Source organism: Enoplosus armatus, chromosome 6 (assembly GCF_043641665.1).
Source record: "Enoplosus armatus isolate fEnoArm2 chromosome 6, fEnoArm2.hap1, whole genome shotgun sequence".
NCBI classification, from domain to species: domain Eukaryota; kingdom Metazoa; phylum Chordata; class Actinopteri; order Centrarchiformes; family Enoplosidae; genus Enoplosus; species Enoplosus armatus.
In genome coordinates, this window is record NC_092185.1 from 19,432,645 (window position 1) to 19,453,264 (window position 20,620).

The 20,620-nt window shown below is 44.7% G+C and overlaps 1 protein-coding gene across 1 annotated transcript in view; it reads left to right on the plus strand.

The window, feature by feature from the left end:
• The window catches only part of hipk2 (homeodomain interacting protein kinase 2), a 64,964-nt gene extending 48,573 nt beyond the window's left edge, over positions 1–16,391 (plus strand). The window contains exons 5-16 of the mRNA XM_070906842.1: positions 334–453; positions 1,629–1,715; positions 5,171–5,355; positions 5,484–5,646; positions 7,837–8,062; positions 8,759–8,880; positions 11,627–11,757; positions 12,769–12,951; positions 13,125–13,448; positions 14,286–14,530; positions 14,654–14,814; positions 15,553–16,391. Coding sequence (XP_070762943.1) covers positions 334–453; positions 1,629–1,715; positions 5,171–5,355; positions 5,484–5,646; positions 7,837–8,062; positions 8,759–8,880; positions 11,627–11,757; positions 12,769–12,951; positions 13,125–13,448; positions 14,286–14,530; positions 14,654–14,814; positions 15,553–16,017 — 2,412 coding nt within the window. The 3' untranslated portion in view covers positions 16,018–16,391. The remainder of the gene's footprint in view (positions 1–333; positions 454–1,628; positions 1,716–5,170; positions 5,356–5,483; positions 5,647–7,836; positions 8,063–8,758; positions 8,881–11,626; positions 11,758–12,768; positions 12,952–13,124; positions 13,449–14,285; positions 14,531–14,653; positions 14,815–15,552) is intronic.
• The last annotated feature ends 4,229 nt before the right edge of the window (positions 16,392–20,620 follow it).

Sequence of the window (20,620 nt, forward strand, 5' to 3'; positions counted from 1 at the left end):
TGTGCTCCATCACTGAACAAGCTTGCCTGATTTTTCTCAAGCCCGAAAACTTAGCAAAGTGTCTCATTTACAAGTCTCAAACCAATCTTAGACTCTTGAGCTGAGGTCATGTTTGGGTGCCATGCATATTTCAGCCAGATTAGTTTAGAGTAGTTAATGTCAGCCTCGATTTTCAAACCACCAAAAGATCATCCATCTGAAAGTTTTAGCCTTTTCTTTTTGTCATCGGTAGGATGAGGATTCACAGTGCTCCCCAATTAAACGCAGCGTATGGTTCAATCATGCATGCGATGTGAAAAGTCTCAGATACATTTTTCATCTTCTGTCTTGCAGATCCGGTACATCTCACAGACGCAGGGTCTGCCCGCAGAGTATCTGTTGAGTGCAGGGACAAAGACCACCAGGTTCTTCAACAGAGACCCTGACTCCACCTATCCTCTCTGGAGACTTAAGGTACAGCTGGACACAAACTCACACACACTCCAAGCTGGTAGTATCAAGAACATCCTTCTAGGTACTCCTGTAACTCTGGCTACTCTGTGTGAGGCGTGGACGGCCCTGTTTCTGGCAGTCAACAAAGTGAGAGGGTAATGAGAGCAAAATGGGTCTGTGTGAGAGGATTTGGCGAATCCAGCTCCCACTGTCCCTCCATGTAGGCCGCCTAATAAGGAGGTCCGCTCCTTTCTTCTTTACCCTCCTTACCTTACCTCACTTTTCTTTCTTTCTTTTCGTTTCTTATGTATCCCAGTAACATACAACACTTACAGCAACTGATGATTGGTCTTTAAAAATGAAGACATGTATTAACTCAGCGGTTGTCAGGTAAAAGTGGTACAATTTTTTCATGTTTTTGCTCAAATTCAAGAATTTCTAAGTCCTCTCTGAAAAACTGTACGACCTATGGGCCTCGGAGGCCTCTTTAAAACACATTGTTGTCAGTTTAAACAAGGGGTTTTCTGAGTTCCTGAAGATAAGAGTTGACAGCAGCATTGTGGAGAAGACGCAGAGACAGATTGTTAGCTTGCACTTGACATCGCTGCTGTAACTCCTCATGATTTTCTAGTGTCTTCGGTATGTGGAAAATCAAATGACAAGGCATCCCGACCACTTTGTTTTTTCCACTCTGAAGAGTGATTGCTCAGCTTTAATCTGACCTTGCCATGTGTTTCCATGTAGCGGCAGCTGCGTTGCTTTGCTGACTGTAATTAAAAAATATCATGTGTTCAGTCAGGAGGTTTCTATAGTCAACACAGATTAGTTTTGTGTAAATTTGCATCCTTTGAAAAAGAATGATCACGTGTTTATACTTGTCTGTGCATTTTCATATAGTTTACGTAAGTGTGTGCCCATGTGCACTTGTGTAAAAAGTGTGTGTGTGTGTGTGTGTGTGCAGAGCAGTTTACGTTCTGTATATTCTCTCGGTGATATGCCTCCACATGCAGCCTCCCCCATCTTCCCTGGCTGTTAGATGAGTGTTTGTGTGCTACCCCAGGGTTGCTCAGAGGGCAAGCCGGGTCCTGCTGCACATCTACAACAAGAGGCTGTAATGAGCCAAATGTAAATAGTGCGTTTCCAGAGGGGAAGTGTGATGGGATTTGAGAGGAACATCTGCTTCTTGTCTCCCGCAGACTCCAGAGGACCACGAGGGTGAGACGGGGATCAAGTCCAAGGAGGCTCGCAAGTACATCTTCAACTGCTTGGATGATATGGCGCAGGTATGCTGCTTCAGTGTCACAAAGCAAGACTCTTCCCCTTCCCACAAATCGGACAATAGATGTACTGTTTGCTTTTTGCTCTTTCTTTTGCTTCAATCACATCCACCTGTCTCGCATTTGAAGCCTCCACTGATGGTGTCTGCTCAGGTCCAGGGCCAGTTTCATCCATCACATCGCGAGAATTATCTATCAAATATTTGAAATCCTTTAAAATATTCATCCTGCCAAGGCCTGATCTCCAGATGCTGCTGCTATATAGAATTTTACAGAGTGAAATGAAAGCAGCTGTTCACTGAAACCCCTCCTCAGCTCTGCCTCTGCTCTTCATTTTGCTTAACCGCTATCTAATAAGTTACAGGCAGACATTTGAGCTGAACATGTGGTGAGGCTGGTTAACGTGTTTTATGTGTACAGTTTGCTTTCTTATTTAAGCTGGAGTGAGTGTTGTGGCTACGTCTTCACTTTGTACGTCTTCTATAGTTCATGTGAGCGTGTAGAGGGCGACGGGTGCAAAATGTTGTACTCTCTCTCCCCCTCTGTCTAGCTCACTAACACACATGAACACATTCCATAAGATCCCCAGCAGTTTTTCAGACCAGCTCAGTGGGAACCGCACCATATTGTGTCTACATGACTCAGCTGGTTAGCCCCTCTCCCCCTGCAGCCCTGCATGTCACCTGTGGGAATGTCTTTGTTTAGTGGATCTTACACAACCCCAGGAAGTGACTTATATAGCAGACTTAAAAGCACTGCCACTGAACGTGGCTGCAGCTAATGTCACTTTCCTCTATGACTCAGAGTGAATTCATCCCTCCACGGTGGGAAAGTTCACATGTAGCCATGGCATTTTGATAGGACGTGCCTGACAGTGAGATGATAGTGAGTGTTGTTTTGTTCACCCTTCGCTTGGCCAAATACCGGTTCTGCTGGCAGATGTGGCAGCAATGATGGAAAATTACAATGTTTTTTTCCCCAGCTCCCTTCGAATCTGTGACAGCGTTCTCTTGTCATCATTGTACCTCGATCCTACCTCTGATAATGACTAGCCAAGAGATAAGAGTTAAGCAGGTGAAATATTTCTTTTGGAATACGGCCATCTTGGTGCACGACCTGCAGCAGCCTCTGGAGACGGTCCTTGTGGACACACAACACATGTAGTGACTTAAGTGATGGAGACAATTATGGTTGTCCAGTAGCGCCCAGGGCCGCTGTCAGGCCTGTCTGGAATAACATGCTGTCAGCTGGGACAAGATAGTATCGCTGCCTGGGCTTGTTGAATTTACAGTTACCACACACACACATACATGCAGCACAGAGTTTAATGAAACCAACCTGCACTAGTATGATATCCCCTGGGTCATCTCTGTCTCCTACGCTTCAAGCTCTGTGTCCCGTCTACCTCTCGCTGTTGCAGCCAGACTCGGCTTACTACAAAAACACAGCGGAGATAGAGCAGAGCCGCACAAGCTCAATGTGGGAGAAAACTGCCTATTTCGCCCCCCATCTCACTATCCCGACCGCATAAACAAGTCAGCATTGTGGACATCTGTCTCCGCGTGTATAATGGATGATATAGCTGAAGGCCCTGAAAGACAGAGGGGCTGGGTGCCAGGGAGAGATAATGAACCTCCTTTAAGTCGTGGGAAATGTGGGGAGGCTTTAGTCGCAAGTATGTCTAATTTGAGTAAATCATAGACCAACTTACAGCAAATGCAGGACCCCGCTTGAGGCCTGATGTAGATGGAAGAAGGGCCTGCTCCAAAGTGGATTCCCTTTGATCTGCAATCCTTCAGTATCTCTGTTGATATGAGTGAAGCAGGGATGGCATGAGGAGCGGCATGGTCTTCACCTTATCTTTCTTTTATGATGTGCACTTGCCAAAGCACTTTTCCTTTCTTCTGCCACCCTCCCTGCTGAGAAATAAAGTTTATGGGTGAATCTGCACATGGTTGTAGCGCTGTGCAGAAGACAGGCCTTCATCCTGCATGAACTAGCTCCACGTCTCCTGAGGCGTAGCCCGATCCGTCTCACTGCTCGACATCTGCCGCCCCTGCCCTTATGCTCGAGAGCGGCATGTCAGTGGCACAGATGTGGCTCCATAAACAGCCGTTGACATGCAAGACACGCAAGGCTGACCATGTTAGTTGAAGCCTCTTGTCTTTATGTTTTTTAGAGACCATTTTCATTCAAGATTTGAAAATGTCAAATGTTGCCTTTCGCTGTTATTTAAAGACAATGAAGCATGAAAATGTCTTTCCTATCAAGTAAATTCAAATATCTTAATTTAATGGATGATAGGAAAATTATTTTGCCTCTATGGGCTTCTTCTTATCCAGCCTGATTATTGTGGCAATCCTCAGCCAACTCCCACCTGCTATGCACGTGCGACCAAAAAAACTGTGGACATTTCCCAAAGTCATCTCTTCCACGAGCAGAGGACGATGTGATTATTTTTCACCTCATTCTACAGATTCTTCCTTTATCACAGCCAGCGGAGATGGCAAGCAGAGAGGAATGGCTGCAGAGCCTGAATAACCTGCATAGAGAAAGAGAATTGAATCAGATTTGCGGTGTTGACTGGCAGCACATCTGATAGCCCCTGGAGCAGGCCTACAGATAAGCGCTGCGTCTTTATTAAAAACAGGTCTGCTACCTCTGCATGGCAGTCACAATAAACAAGGCCGCCTGTCTGTTGCCACTGTCCCTGTCTCTGTACCCTCACTGCCTGACAATCAGCTTGTTTGCTTCAACCCAGACTGGCTACAGCACGACCTTGTTCCTCGCCCCACATGACAACCCTGAAAGTAAACCCAGTCCCCAGAATTAGTCCCCTGCCTAACAAATCAATTCCTGCTAGTTATGTAGGTTTTCATCTGAGCAAGAATCCGCAGAAATCTGCTTTGCCCAGTATTTATCCACAGCCTAAGCCGCAATGTTTAATACAGATGAAGCAACACGATGTTCCAAGGCAGCTTCCCAGAATTGCCTCAGAACATATTTAGGTTAAGTTGTCTCATGTCAGCTTTCTCAGAGGCTCCCACAAAATGGTGTCCTTTGTGAACAGGTTTTTTATTTTTTTAACGACTAGCCAATGGCAGCATTTATTGGGTTCGTGTTTTTTGTTTGTTTTCACATCTCCCGAATAGATAAAAATCTCAGTGAAGGCGCCAGAAGATATTTTCAAGTGGTGCTACAAATACCAGTGCAAATGTTTATAATGTCACTAAGGTGCAAGGTTATCACTGGGCTCTGTGACACACACACACACTCACACACACACACACACACTGACACCCTAAGTGATGAGGCCTTGTAAGTATTAATAGGCGTCTGTATGGGAATAAGCCGTGGGAGAGATTTTTCTCTGTTGTCTAAAGAAAACACTAGAGACCTTGCATACTCCTTGCCATTGAAGAAGTATTTGAAATGCTAAGATGCTTGTGTGTTTGTTCCAGGTGAACATGACATCTGATCTGGAGGGGAGCGACATGCTGGCAGAGAAGGCTGACAGGAGGGAGTTCATCGATTTGTTAACCAAGATGCTGACCATTGACGCAGACAAGCGGATCACTCCTATCGAAACGCTCAACCACCCCTTCGTTACTATGTCGCATCTCCTCGATTTCCCACACAGCGCACAGTACGTAGCTGAACAGGCCTTGTTGTTGTTTGCATAATCATTATTTTGAACACCGAACTAACATCCGCCACTGTCATGGCACACAGTGCTCATTCCCTCTCCGTCTCCCTCACTCTCTGTCCGTGCAGCGTGAAGTCGTGCTTCCAAAACATGGAGATCTGTAAGCGTCGCGTCAACATGTACGACACAGTCAACCAGAGCAAGACGCCCTTTATCACCCATGTGGCCCCCAGCACCTCCACCAACCTCACCATGACCTTCAACAACCAGCTGAACACTGTGCACAGCCAGGTAAGACTGAAAAAAAAAATAGTACATCTTCACTGAGTAGGCTGTTAGTCAGCCCCTGATAGTGAACTTTTATGCTGTCAGATGCAAGTATGTCAGTTATTTTAGTTATGGTTTACTGCACTTCCACAGTAGGCTCCAATAAAACTATGACTGAAAAATATGATAAAAGAAATGCAGCCAGAGGTAAATAAAACTACAGATAAAAATAAAAGTGCGACCTCAAAAATCAAAGTATAGAATATGTATCACCTTTATCTATACTGTATTTGTATGCGTAAATGTATATGTATCACAACAAATAATTAAAGCTGAGCTGAAACCCTCAAGTAACAACATGACAGACACATCTTGCTTGCATACCCACTCAAATGTTGTCTTAACCAAATAATCGTATTTTAAACACCCAACTGTCAGTAGTTGAACAGCTTAGCAGCCCGTGAGCATCTGTCTCTTTGTTCTGTTTTTTTGTTTTTCTTCCTGTCTGTCTTCACGTTTCCATGCTTACTGGCCTGCCTCTCTGCCTTGGTGCATGTATATCTGTCTGCCTGCATTTCTGTCTGTGCCCGAGGTCCTGTGGGATTGTCACAAAGTGCTGATTACACACATGACAAGCCCCACTTCCTGCTTGCCTTGCATTCTGGGGCTTTCAGGCCTTAAGAATCCCTTTACCAGGCTTCCTCTCTTTTTCCCTCCTCTCACTCCTGTCCTCCTCTGTCTTCTCGTCTGTCCTCCCATTTCCCTGGGTTGAGCCTGTGGTGCTTTACCGCTTCTCTCCCGTACGGTCTGTGAATCGAAACTGCTGACTTTTGGCTTATGCCGGAATCACCGAGCGTCGGGTTGCAAGGTTTTCCAGATTGTGCTTAGTTACAACTCCTGCTCCCCCCCCCCACCCTTCTCTTTAGTAAACAGAGTTCTTTATCACCAACTATATCGAGCCAGCTCACACTGTGTAGCATGCGACAAAAACCCCATCTTGCTGTGATTTAAATGGATTAACATTCTCTCAGCTTGTCTTTTCTGCACCCTGGCTCTCAGGGCATATAGACAGACTTAAGTTAGTGATTTATTCAGCTTGATTCATTTGCAAGGCTGAAATGCATCTCAGGCTTGTATTTTGCTGCTTCCGTGCTTGTGTATGATGAATGCTACAGCGGCATATTGATTATGTTCCCTCCCCTGGTGTTCATCGAACACGCTAAAGAGAGCAAATGAAAAATGAAAGCGCCGTCTCTGTATTTCCCTCCGCCCCTCTGTACGCTTAATGAAAGGGCTAAAATTAGACAGTGTCTCGTGGAGCAAATACTACTTTACGAACTGAGCAAACAGTGTCTCTTAAAAGCATTTGTTTGTATTGAGGATGTTCCCACGCCGTCTTAGTATTCCACATGTCTTATTAATGGTCAAGACATGCCGGAGTTACCTAAGCTTACATAATTATAGAATGACTGTTGGCTGTGAAATATTACTCCTGTCAGGCATATTGATTTGGAGGCTAGATAGTGAGGCTGTGACATGAAATGTCAAATTTTGCTGCAGCTCATTATATTGGCTCATATTGATTCTGTAACATTTACATTTAAACAATCTTATAATGTGATCTCCTTATGACTTTAACACTCATCATTTAAGGGTGATAATAAGGGAGATGTTAATGTTGCTGTGCAGTATATTGTTGCTAAATTGGGTAGTGAGACATATAAAGCATCAATAAATTCATGTTCAGCATATTGTCACTGTAGACAATATACATTTCTAGTCTAAAGAAGTAAGGTTTGTTTGCCAGTAAATGCTGTAAATGATTAAAAATTAAATGTGCTCTGGTGGCATTGATGGTTGATTATTCTAAGAATTGTAGCATTGATTGCATCTCTCCACACATTCTTTCTCTCCCTTTAATTAATCAAATCAACAGTCCGCATATTTTAAGACACATTCAAATCAGTTGTCCAATTTCCTTATTCTTCCATCGGCTCTCATCAATGATGGATGCCTCTGCCATCCATCTTATCTTGATGTGGCGGTTGTTTTTGCATCTTTATGTGTGCATTATTTTGTTAGCATGTTGTTATCTTTCTGTTTTTACCATGCCTGCTGTTCAACCTTGCCTCCTTGGAGCACTCCCACTTCCCTGTCATTCCCATCAATTCCTCCACCCTCATGATTTTTATTTTGGTCCCATCATTCCTTTAGGCCACCAACCTGGCTTCCTCCTCCACCAACAATGCCACCCTTTCCTTTGCAAGTCCTGATGTCTCCATACTAAACTACCAATCTGCACTCTACCAGCCCTCCGCTGCCTCCATGGCAGCCGTGGCCCAGAGGAGCATGCCCCTGCAGCCAGGGGCTCCTCAGCTCTGCGCTGCCCGGCCCGACCCCTTCCAGCAGGCGCTCATCGTCTGCCCACCTGGCTTCCAAGGTAAGGAGGTCTGACCAGTCAGTATGCATTAGTGTGAACGGACAGGGTGGGATTTGTGGTCATATGTGCAAAACATCTCAGCCATGAGCACCTGTACTAGACCAGGCCATGATAGGAGGATACAACACAGTTAAAAAGCCTTTGTCTGGTACCGTACATATAGCACTGTAGTCGGTTTTAGTTCTATGTCTGTTCACAGCCTTTTTGCTAGCTTTTTGTCATTTTGTTTTGCAGCTTTAGCCTTGCACACCACAGGCAATGTCAATCATACCATACAAATGGTGATTCAATGATAAGTTGATGAGGCAATTAATCATTTGAGAGGAAATTTAATATTTTTGTGTAAGGCTTATTCACCCCACTTTTGTGTTTGCACTGGGAGGGCAGAAGAGCTTTAAGGCATTGTTTTATTTGTTTATTTCTTTTTTTGTGGAATCGGTCATAAAAAAACATATTTTAGAAACAGTTTTTATACTATTGCCATGACTACTGTTTTTGTTTTTCTAAGCAGTGTTGCTATATTCATCCATAGCGAAGGGTTTTGACATCTGTAGCAGATAAATAAGACTGCATATATAACACGTTATCTGATCCCTCACTCTTAATTTTGCAGATGGCATGATGTTGTTCATAAGTGAGGGTATTGCTGTACTTATTTGCTGACATCCTCCGTCCACGTGCTTTATTTGTGCACAGGGCTTCAGGCGTCCCCTTCCAAGCACACCAGTTACTCTGTGCGGATGGAGAATGCTGTTCCCATAGTGACGCAGGCCCCTGGTGCCCAACCTCTTCAGATCCAGCCTGGCCTGCTTACACAGGTAGGAAGAGATTCGAGTATCACAGAGAAGAAACAAATAGAGTTTTTTAGGGTCTTAAAGAACAACAGTGCCGGTCAGACTCGGAGCTGCTCACATTCAAACAAAAGTCTCTGCATCCCCTTTTTTCATAAACCCTCACTAAGAATAGTATCTATCGATGGAGGCTTGAAATCACTCAATGTTCGTGACCCTGCCCCTGCTGGCAGCTGTTTTTTTTTCCTGAGTGCATTCAGGCCAAGCTCTCCTGTGCATTGCTCTCTGCTTCTCTTTCTCTCTCTCTCTCTCTCTACTCTTCCTCTCTCCCCCTCGCTGTCTCACTCTCTCTGCTGCCCCGCTCTCCTGGAGGCTGAGGCTGCCACGGTCTGATGCACACAAAGGCAGGAGCCTTTCACACAGAGAAGGCCTTCACTAGAACCTGCACAGTGGAGCCGGAGCTTTAGCTGCTAGCATACAGTTGTTGGAAGTAACAGAGGGTGACTGTGCATCACTCTCTCAGCACACACACAGACTGTAGACCATTTCCATCGCCACACCACCTCTTTCCCTATGGAAATTTCCATGAAGGCTTTAAATATCCCTGAGAATCCAGGGAGTTTGAAGTGCTCCCTTATCTCCAGTTAATCATGCAGTAGGCAGGCAGCAAAGCTCTGTGTGTGTGTATGTGTGTGTGCTTGCCTGTGTTTCTATGGTGGGTTAATCTGTCAGATACCAAATGGTGATTAGCTCCAGGGCTGCTTCCAAGTCAGGCGCTCCAAATTACAGGCCTCAGAGGATCCTGGGAGGTCAGGGGAAGCTTGGATGAGGCTCGGCCTGACCAGAGATTTCACAACATCACCAGATCCATGGATATGATGGATCTATCAGAGGCAAAATAAAATAAAACCTCCATGTCTTATTAAGGAAAAAGTCTGGATCGCACATTGCTGCCAGGCTCTGTAGGTATTCACCTCTGTGTGCACACATGTTAAACAAACACTGGCAATAGTTAATGCAAGCAGATGGTTTATATAGGCCAGCCAGCAGCACACCTAATAACTGGGTGTGTGTGTGTGTTTATTCCTTTACTGTGGGAGGTCTCACAGGCTTGGCTGAGTTGTTGTTGGCCTCTTGGTTGCATTCTCCCCACCTGTGCCCCCACCCACCCACTGCTCACTGTTGCCCATGCACCCTTGCCTACCCCGGACCCATGCAAGTTTAGCCTCGAGCTCCCTGGGTGTGCAGAGAGGGGGCAGAGTGAAGGAGGCTCCAAGCAGGGAGGCAGGGAAACCAGCAGGTCCTTTATCTGGAGTAGGAATGCAGAAAATGTGGAAACAATTGGGGAGTGAGAGCTGGGACTTTCAAAGCCCCGAGGTGACAAAGGGTTTTCACCCGGGGAGTGTAGGTCGAGGTGGGAGGCGGTGGGCCGCTGATAGTGATGGTAGGCTCTGAGAAGAAAGAAAATGGCCTCTTAACTGGGTTACCATTTCAGGGCAGACAGGCTGGTTACACAACGCAGACGCCTAGTGAGAGAGGCATGTAGAGTGCCAGGAATGGAGATAGAGCGAGCAGGAGGCGGAGGAGCAGGAGATGGATGGATGTATTAGAGTCTCTTAATGGCATGTTGATAAAAGGCCTTGGATGTGGTCTTAGATGTAAAGACCATCACCAGCTCCAGAATGTTCCATTAGAGATGTCAGTCATCAGTGCACAGACAAGGGAGCTCTGCTGGCTTGCAGATGCCCCCTGCAGCACTTCAACCACAGGCCGGTTGGTTAGGACTTTAGCAACCTGCCTCAGACAAAAACAATTCAACCTCCACAGGCCTGCAGCCTGAACAGCTACTTTGTGTCAGAATATAATGGAAACAGACAGAGCAAAGCAATGATGTGAATACAAAGATAAAGGTTAAGATAAAGACAAAGTTAGAAGATATAAAAATAAAGTTACTGTACCATATACACAGATTATCTGCTTTGCATTTAGTATGGTCTCTCTCTCTGTCTCATCTCTCTCTGTCTCATCTCTCTCTCTGTCTTTCTCTTCCTCTGTTTAAACGTGTGTGTGCTGCTGCACATACTGATGCCGTTGTAAATAGATGTGCAAATGGTATTAAAGGAACAATTCATTAGCCCTGACATTAAAGTGCTAATCAATAGAGCTGCATTAAACTATTAGAGTTACACACACGGTAACACACAAACACTCTTGGGCATGCATGCACGCACACTCATCTTGGCACATCTTGGGGCATATCATGCCTGATACTCCTCCTGTTCTGCATCAGAAATACAAAGTAGCCTCTTTCACAGCGGCTTGAATAGGCCTACGAATTTAATTAGAACATAGGATGATTTGACTCAAGTCAAACACATAATCACACTGACACACACACGTGCACTCACTCACACACACGCAGACAAAGAAAGGAGCTGCTGTACATCTTTATTAAGTCCTGGTTATTGTAGTCCTTATTAAGACCTTATTTCTTTTGTCGATGGATGTCTCCTTGAAGCTGGCATAGTTCACTTTGCATGCCCAGTCAGCGAAGTTCAATGTGTTTGTTCATTTGTAATGTTTAAAGTAAAAGAAGCAAAAAGAAAAAAAAATCATGGGTAGCTTTGCAGTCCCATGACAGCCTTCATCAAACAAAATTAGTAAAATAGTTTGGATGTTTTATCACATGGTAGCTGACTGTTTTTCTGTGTCCTTTCAATCTCCACTTCTCCCCCTCTTTGTTTATCCCCCACTCTGTATTCTCCTTCCTCAGCAGGCCTGGCCCAGCGGCACCCAGCAGATCCTTCTGCCTCCGGCCTGGCAGCAGCTCACCCACACCTCAGTCCAGCATGCCACTGTCATCCCCGACTCCATGAGCAGCACACAACCTCTCGCCAACTGGAGGTGAACAACACTTCTTCCTTACTTTTAACTGCTCCCAGCCGGGCCATCACAGTCACTGATTTTGGAGAGCATTAATTGATGTCTGAATATTGTGGCCTACAGTTTTCAAATCCACCTTTCTTCACATAAGGATTTATCTGAATAGATAAATCTAATAGACTGACAGATTTCATTTTAAAGCTTAAAAAACAATGCACTTTGTTAAATCATGTTTATACACATAACATCAGGGGCAAGTCTGTAGATTAGTTCAGATAAATTGATTTCAAAGGCCAGCAGTGGTTTCATGGCTTTTATAGCTCAGAATGTGCTATAGGAAGAAGGTATGGCATAAGACTGATTGACAGAGGAGCTTGAACCTCCCTGACAGCTTGTCCTTTATCTTAAATGAATCACAGCCTCCACGTGAACACTGGTGCTATCACAAGAGCCGATTTACCTCAGGGAGATGGGATGTACTGTATGTACATGTAGAGACATCATGTCAAGTAAGCTGACTAGTCACTGCGATGACTCAATGAATGGATGGATAGATAGGAGAAGCCGATCTGCAGGGAGATAAGGAGGATGCAGGTGTATAATGTGTATGTGGAGGACTGCTGGGGCCATGTATGCTCAGGTTCATTCGAGCTGTCCATCTGTGACCAGACAACCCCCCCCTCCCTTGTCTCTCCCTCCCTTCCTGTCCAGTGGCAGCTCTGTTGTCCTCAGAGAGACGATTGGGAAAGTGTCGCACTTCCTCTGCAGAGCTATCGCTCCACAGCTGCTGGTGTCAGCTCCTCTGCCCTCCCTCTTTGCTCTTTCCCTCACTTGTTCCCTCTCCTCCTCTCGTCCTCTTTAGAAAAGTTAGCTGCTGCCACCCGCTGGCTTCTGTGGGAAATACTTATCCTGTCTTTTTCCCATTCCAATATTGGGTTTTATCATCCTGACGTATAAATGTATGTCATGCTTTGCTACTTCACTTGCGCGTTTCTTATTGTTGTGGTAACATAAAGCTGTGTCATATTACAGGAATTCCCATCCTCATGGCAGCCATTATAATCCCATCATGCAGCAGCCGGCCCTGTTGGCTGGCCACGTCACTCTCCCATCCAACCAGACACTTAATGTGGGAGTGGCACACGTTATGAGGCAGCCAGCAACCAATAACAACTCTTCTTCCAAAAAGAACAAACAGCACCAGATGTCTGCCAGGTACTCTAACACTCAGATGACTCTGAACTTACTGTAAATCATCATACTGGCAGCTTAAGATCATCACAAAAAGATCATGATGTCTCATAGCTTTTGATTCAGAGGTCTTTGATCTCCAGCATATGTGTATTTTGCCTCTGTGTGGCACTTACCCTCTTCTCTCTTTCTAAAAGGAACATGTCAGCATACGAAGTGTCGTCTTCGCAGGCGGTGCTGTCCCCGCAGCGCTCCAAGCGGGTCAAGGAGAACACGCCCCCACGTTGCGCTGTGCTACAGAACGGCTCGGCCTCCAACTGCCCGCCCCCACAGGGCTGTGGGGGTGGCGGATGGGGGGCTAGCGAAGCAGAGCAGGCCTCCAGCACCACCCGCGACCATCAACACCAGCACCACGTCCCCAGACAGACCATCATCATCCCCGACACGCCCAGCCCTGCAGTCAGCATCATCACCATCAGCAGCGACACAGATGAGGAAGACGACCACAAACAAAACAATAGGTCAGTTCTGGGTTTTAAGGGATTAATATGGTTCTATTTAACATAATTGATACAGGCTGAGAAGTTTGTTTATCATTGGGGTTACCAGTGCTTGTCATGTTTTCTGCTACTGAGATAAAAAATTTGCAGGCTTGTTGTTGTAATATGAATTTTCACAACAATCACTAAGGGCTGCAGTTGAAGATCAGCCAAGACAGAGAAAACCAAGACCTCTTTGACTTAGCATGGTAGAGATATGTTTTCACTATTGCGCCAAACAAAGAAGCCAACTTTCTGCATGATTTTATTTAGGTTTTAAAAGTTGTGTACAATATAAGCCGCTTTCAGTCACATATCTTTTTATCTGTGACATCAGATGGCTGTGCGACTATAAAAAATAAATGCTAAAACAAAATGCTAACCAGGCCACCCGAGGCCCGTGCTTATTTCTGTGGCAGTGGTATTTTGCGACCATTGATCGAATCTATTTTATAACCATGCAGTCATCTGACAACAGAACAACAAATGTCAAAGACAACTCCAGTGTGGTGTGATGTGCTGTGCTGAAACGCAAAATAAGCAAACACAGAGTAGGAAGTAAAAGAAGAATGGCTAGCAATTGTGACAACAGATTTGTAGATATATAGTTAGGTTAGGAGTCCATACTTGGCGGCACCATACAGTATGTAATTTAAGAGGGGACGTAGAATCTGATAATGATAAATACAGTGAAAACAAAACTATGAACAAGCACATGCAATATTATAATATTGATGTCCTTGAGTTTACTTCACTGTCAAGTCACTGGAGTTGATTTCTCACTAGCTTTCCTCTCTGGTCCCCTTCTGTTTCCTCCAGTTCATCTTCAAAGCAGCGGAAGAATGTCATCAGTTGTGTGACGGTCCACGATTCACCTGACTCTGACTGTTCCAGCCACAACAGCCCCTACACTGTGGAGTCCAGACACCCCAACAACAACAGCTACGACACAAAGACCACCATCCTGGACAACTACAATAATGGGAACCCCCGCACCATAATCATTCCCCCCCTCAAAACCCAGAACAGTGAGGTCCCGAATGAGTGTGAGCGCCTGATGTCAGGTAAAGGACCTAACCTAAAACACAGCCTCATGCATTAGCTGGTAACTATAATGTTGTGAGGTACTGAAGTTGATTAAAGTTGCTGCTTCCCAATTAACCAAACATCTATCCTCCCCTGTGCAGATGCAATGAACCATCAGAATTCAGCTTACAAGTTCAAATCATCGAATGGAGTGGTGTCTGGCAATAATCACTTACCAGGGGGCATGACCGGAGGGGGGTCCTACAGACAGCAGCGCTCAGGGCCACACCCCCTCCAGCAGCAGCCTCTCAATCTCAGCCAGGTATGGTGACACATGTGTTATCACTGTCAGTGTGTGAATATGTGCTTAAGAAACCTCAGATCTCAACATTTTAGGATCATGTCGTAGAGGTGTTGTTTGACATTTTGGTAAATGCACTTTTTTGCGTTCTTGCCGAGAGTTAGATGAGAAGATTGATTGAAAATTGATACCAGTTTGAAGCTAAGGCTAGGAGCCAGTTAGCTTAGCTTAGCACAAAGACTGGAAACGGGGGAAAACAGTTGGTATAAAATCCAACCAGCACCTCTAAAGCTTACTAACTAACACATTATATTTTCTTTGTTTAATCTTTCTTGGCTGGGCACAGTCACTTCCTGGTGTCTCCGCTGGTTTCCTGGCAACCTGATATTAAAGTTATTGAACTTTAAAGGTGGTGGTAAATGTTACCCTTGGACAGAGCAAGGCTAGCTGTTTCCCATGTTTATAGCCTTAGTGCTAAGCTAAGATAAGCAGCTGCTGGCAGTAGCTTCATATTTACCGTAGGGACTTGAGTGGTATTGATCTTCTCATATAACTCTTTGCAAGAAAGCAAATAAAAAAGCACATTTCCCAAAATGTCCAACTATTCCTTTAAGGTTGATTGCGTTTTTGACATTATCCAATGGATTTTTGAAAGGGTTTCAAACTTAAGAAATCATATTTGAGGCTACAAGGCTTTCCATGAACAACAGTTTCAGTTTAGGAGCAATAAAACTGACATTCAGCCATTCTATCTTCCAGGCCCAGCAGCACATGGTAGCCGAGCGAAATGGAGGTCATCGGCGCCAGCAGGCATACATCACTCCCACCATCGCCACTCAGGCCCCGTACTCCTTCCATCACAATAGCCCCTCTCACACGGGCAATGTCCACCCGCACCTGGCTGCCACACACCTGCCCAGCCAGCCCCACCTCTACACTTACACAGCCCCTGCTGCTCTGGGCTCCACCGGCACCGTGGCCCACTTGGTGGCGTCACAGGGCTCGGCTCGCCACGCAGTTCAGCACGGAAGTTACCCACCAAGCATCGTCCACCAGGTCCCAGTCAGCATGGGCCACCGCGTGCTGCCCTCCCCCACCTTGCACCACAGCCAGTACCAGGCCCAGTTTGCCCACCAGGCCTACATCAGCGCCTCGCCCGCCTCCACTGTCTACACTGGATACCCACTGAGCCCCACCAAGGTCAACCAGTACCCTTACCTCTAGAGAAGACACTGACTGACACTGGAGAGCCTGACCCAGCGCTGCTGCTTCCCCCCAACCCACCCACCCAGAGCCCCGTCAACATCCTAGACATCCTTTCCTCGACCTCAGACATAAACAGAGACAGAGGAACATGCAATCCTCATGAAACTGTCACGTATAACTTGAAGATGACAGAGAGAAAAAGAAAAAAAGATTCACAGCCTCTCGAGAAGGGAAAGGTGGGGTTGAATTTCAGAGGGGTTTTTATCTTTTCTTTCATTTTTTTTTTTCCTGAAAGGGCCAGTTTTTGCTTTTATTTGTCTGTTCATCGCTTTACTTTATGAGGAAAGTAATGTCTCATTAGTTTTACAGGCCTTTTGGGACAGTGGAGGTTTTCTGGTTTGTTTTCCTTTATTTTCCCCTCTTAAATTTGGGAAGTGACTGTTGAACAGGGGTTACTGACTGGAAGTTCGGGATCCCAAGATTTAGGGGAAGGTGAAATACGGAAACCTGCTGCTCTTCAAAGAAAAAAATATTGATGGCCTTGAACTGTCTTAATATTTCCAAATCATTCATGGTGTGGGGAGAAAAGAGAGGCAACCCCCCCCCCCCCCCCCCCCCACCACACTCCACCTTCTCCAGCCGAGGAGGCTTCTGGAAATATAACCAACAGAAGACAACAAACTTTTTAGTGTATTTATAGGTATTTTTTCCTTTGTGTTTCATCTTTATGACGATACTTCAGTTTTAGCTAGGTGTCTTAGCTGGGCCCCGTTCTTAGAATGTAGCAGTCTGCACCTGTTTGTTTTAAGAAGAAAACTTTTTTTCCCCCTGATACCAATAGATTTATTTGTTCCTCTTTTTTCAATGTGATTGCACAAGTGGTTATAATAACATAGGCATGTACAACGTGATTGTCTGTGTGTGCTACTGTCAGCCATGCGTGTGTAGTCCACCTCCTCAAAATTCTCTTTAGGTTTTGACCATTGTTCCCTCGTAGTGCCTTACAGATATAACGACACAGTTTACTTGGCTTGGATCCTGAAAGCCACAAGAGACTATAGCTATACTTAGAGAGACATGTTTCCCTGGTTTGACATCCTAGGCAGTTGTTGCTCTCTTCCAGGTGTAGGCTCAGCCCTTGCTGTTTCTTGTCCTTAATGACAGCATACTATAGATGATGAAGATTAATGTCAGAGTTGATATCATGCTGAGCTATTTTATTATGTGTGCATGAGATAACTTGCCTGGGGTACTTACCAAAGTCATAGATAAATCCTTGTTTGCTCTGGATATTAATGTAAATATGAAAATGTACAGCATAGCTGTAGTTGTAAACCTCTATCGCGGTGACGCCCAAAATGTGGCTTTAGTTTGGAGTATATTTGTTGTTGTTTTTCTCTAATCACACAAGGGAATTCATGCATCGTGATTACAGAGCAGAGATATTAGCTCGGTTTTCATGTACAGGGAATGAGTTACAGTACAATGTTTGAGACACAGTAGAGGTCATTTTTTAAGGTTAAAAGCTAGTTCAAGAGAAGGGCCTGACAGAAAGTGATTGTTGCCGTGAGGCTGTGAGGCTAGAGATAGCCAGGCTGCAGCGAAGAGGCAGAGTATCGAGGGTTGTTTGAGAGAGATACTGTGTAGGCACGAGTGAGGGGGCTGTTTGAAAGCATAGGGTCAGTTTAGGTAGGGACTGTGGAGGGCAGGGTGAAACTCTCTATCTTAAATGGGACTAAAATGGTAGCAAGTTGGCACTGAGCAGGTTGATAGTAACACTGAGCCCGGGTGGTCGGTAGGAGCCGCAGGGTGGGCACTACCTTACCTAAATGCACACTTGGAATTCTGACGCGAATCCTTTTGTTGTTGTCATTTGTTGCTGTCGTCGTTTGTTTCTCTAGCAAAGGTAATTGGAAGTTATTTGTTGCGCTTGAGGTTTGAGTAGCATCTCAGAGCTGCAGGAACAGAACAGAAGGGAAATGCCACAGCATACACCTGGAAGGGCACTTGTGGACGATTTGTCGCCACTGTCCATTTGTCTTCGAACCAGGTACACCACAGACATCGCCACGCCAGCTTGAACGGGATACCTGAACACTTAGAGAACCAATAGGGCTGTCGCTTTGTGTGTTTGCTGCTTGATTTAACAGACTTTTTTTTTTCTTGTAGCCAGTGATACAAATAATCTCCTCTGTTCATTTGTCCTTTTGAACGTGGGCACATCAGGACCGCTGGTGGTTTAGTGAAAGCCTTCCCCCTCTCCTTCATGGTATGCCATAGTACTTGCATTTGAAGTGATTTGTTTTTTTTTTTTAACTTAACATTATCTTGAACTTTTTTGACATGGCTGTAGTACATGTTGTGTTTATTTTTAGAGATTGTTGCAATAATTCTTGTGGATGTTCTATCAGAGTGTGTGTGTGTGTGTGTGTTTTTATTATATGTCAGGCTCATTTCTATTTTGTAACCTGAAGGTTGATGTACAGTAATATTTAGTATTCCGTGGAGGTGGGTGCACCTGTGTAAAGTGTTGCAACACTGCTGATGATATAAGTGTTGAGTCGATGATAATCCAATGGGGCCCTTATAGATAGATGCTTTGACTTGAGGGCGCCACACCCAGGTTCTAAATCTAACAAGCTCTTAAAAAACTCTTTGACGGGCCCCAGAGTGGTTTGTCATCCTGGTACTTGTTTCCCCCAAAACTCTCCACTCTCCGTCAGCTCCAGCATGCAAAACCTAGGGTGTGGGCAGTAAAAGATGTGATTACATAGTACATTGCTGGTTACATCATTCTTCTCTGTTCTGTTGTTGTCTTTTTTATTTTATTGTATCTACTTAATTTCCTCTAGGTCGTTGGGGCCTAAGCACACATGCATAAGGGAGATGATTTTCCATTTAAATCAGAGACAGACTACTGAAACATTCCACTGTTCGAGGGAATTTGGCGTTACCCATGCTACACTGCTGTCCTGTCCCCCCCCCCTCCTGTCAGCACGGGGGTAGCATCGTCACGCTAGGACTTTTTCCGCACCTCCCACCAAAGAATTCAACAGATTGATCATGTACAGCACAGCACAGTAGGTACAAGCAATCCCCCACAGCGTTGCTAGAGCAGACAGGCAATAACTTCTTCTTTAAACGTTTTGCAAGTGCTTTTGAGGACGTGTTGTTTTACCCCCCAAGTAAAATGCATGTGTGCATACAATGCACAAGTACACCGGGAGGATTTAACATACTTAATGCATCCAGCACAGTCATTCATTTGTTTAGAACATGGACATTTAACTATGAGAAGAGCTGCAGTCTGTTTTACTTTCATTACTCCTCACACTTGGCCCCTGTCTAGGTAGAATGATCATTAATTATCTAACCTCTCTCCAAATTGTTTTATAAGCCAGTTTTTTTTTTTTCTACTTTGTAGCTTTATCGGTGTTGTATGAAAATGAATTTGTAAAAACAAAAAAAAGTTTGTTTTCCATTAGCGTGCTATGGAGTAGAATGACCTGTAAAAATGAATTAATCAAAAATGTACCAACTATACCTTTAAAACCACGGTCACCTGCACAAAATGAATGTAATATGTGACCTGCGACATCTGAAATGGCTTTAGATCTTTCTCAGTGGGTGACCATTCATTTAATTTCTACACCGTTCGTGGCCATGCATGATGCAATAATTATACATCTGATCTCCAGCAAAATCTCATATGAGAGAAATAATGTAAAATTATCACTATCCTCATGATTAGGGGATATCAAATAATCACTGTTTTCTCAAATGAAACATCCAATTAAGAGAAGCCCTGTATGCGCAACATTGTGGAAAATGACTTGATGTGTATGAAACCTTTGTCTATTACTCTGTTCTGTGCTCACATAACCAATGTTTTGTGTTTTATAAGAAAGGGGAAACAGAAATGTGAGCATTAACGTAGATCGAGTGACCTTATAAATTACCAAAATGTGCTTAAGTAGAGTGTAAAAATGTTTTGTGTTGTCAAGGTGAGCATAGCCTTCCCAGGTAGCGACTTTATTGTTAGAGTACTGCCTTCCAAAATAAACAACAATACCTCCAAAGGTTTAAGGTGGCATTCAAATTAGAGAAAGCGAAATAAGGCAGTATCTCACCCTCCATGAAGCCTGGCATTCTCCGATCAAATACACTCAAACTTCCAACTTTTCTCATGGTGTTACCATGAATACTCCTCCTCCTGGAGCTTTGGAAACACTGAACAACATTCCTGAGAGCATGATGGTGCATAGTGCTACATTAGTCTTTTTCAGGCAAACTCTGCCAAGGTGACTTGAAGCTCAGCAAGAGGTGAACAGACGACCCGCAACGTCGACCCACACACACGTCACAGCTGCTTCCCAAAGTACAAAGGGGTTAGGAACAGGTGTTAGGTGGATTAATCATGCGCTGACGTACTCTCTGTCACCAGGAAATTCATAATCTAGCTGCATTCTTAAAGCCCTTTTGGATGAGAGTGTATGTTGGTTTTTTTTTAACCTTTGTTGAGGAGATCTGCTCCTTTTGCTGGCTATTCCTAGGGGGAATTCAGGGTGAGGTGGTCAAGGTTTGATGCCGTCACTGATTGAGGGGTGTCAGGTGATTACAA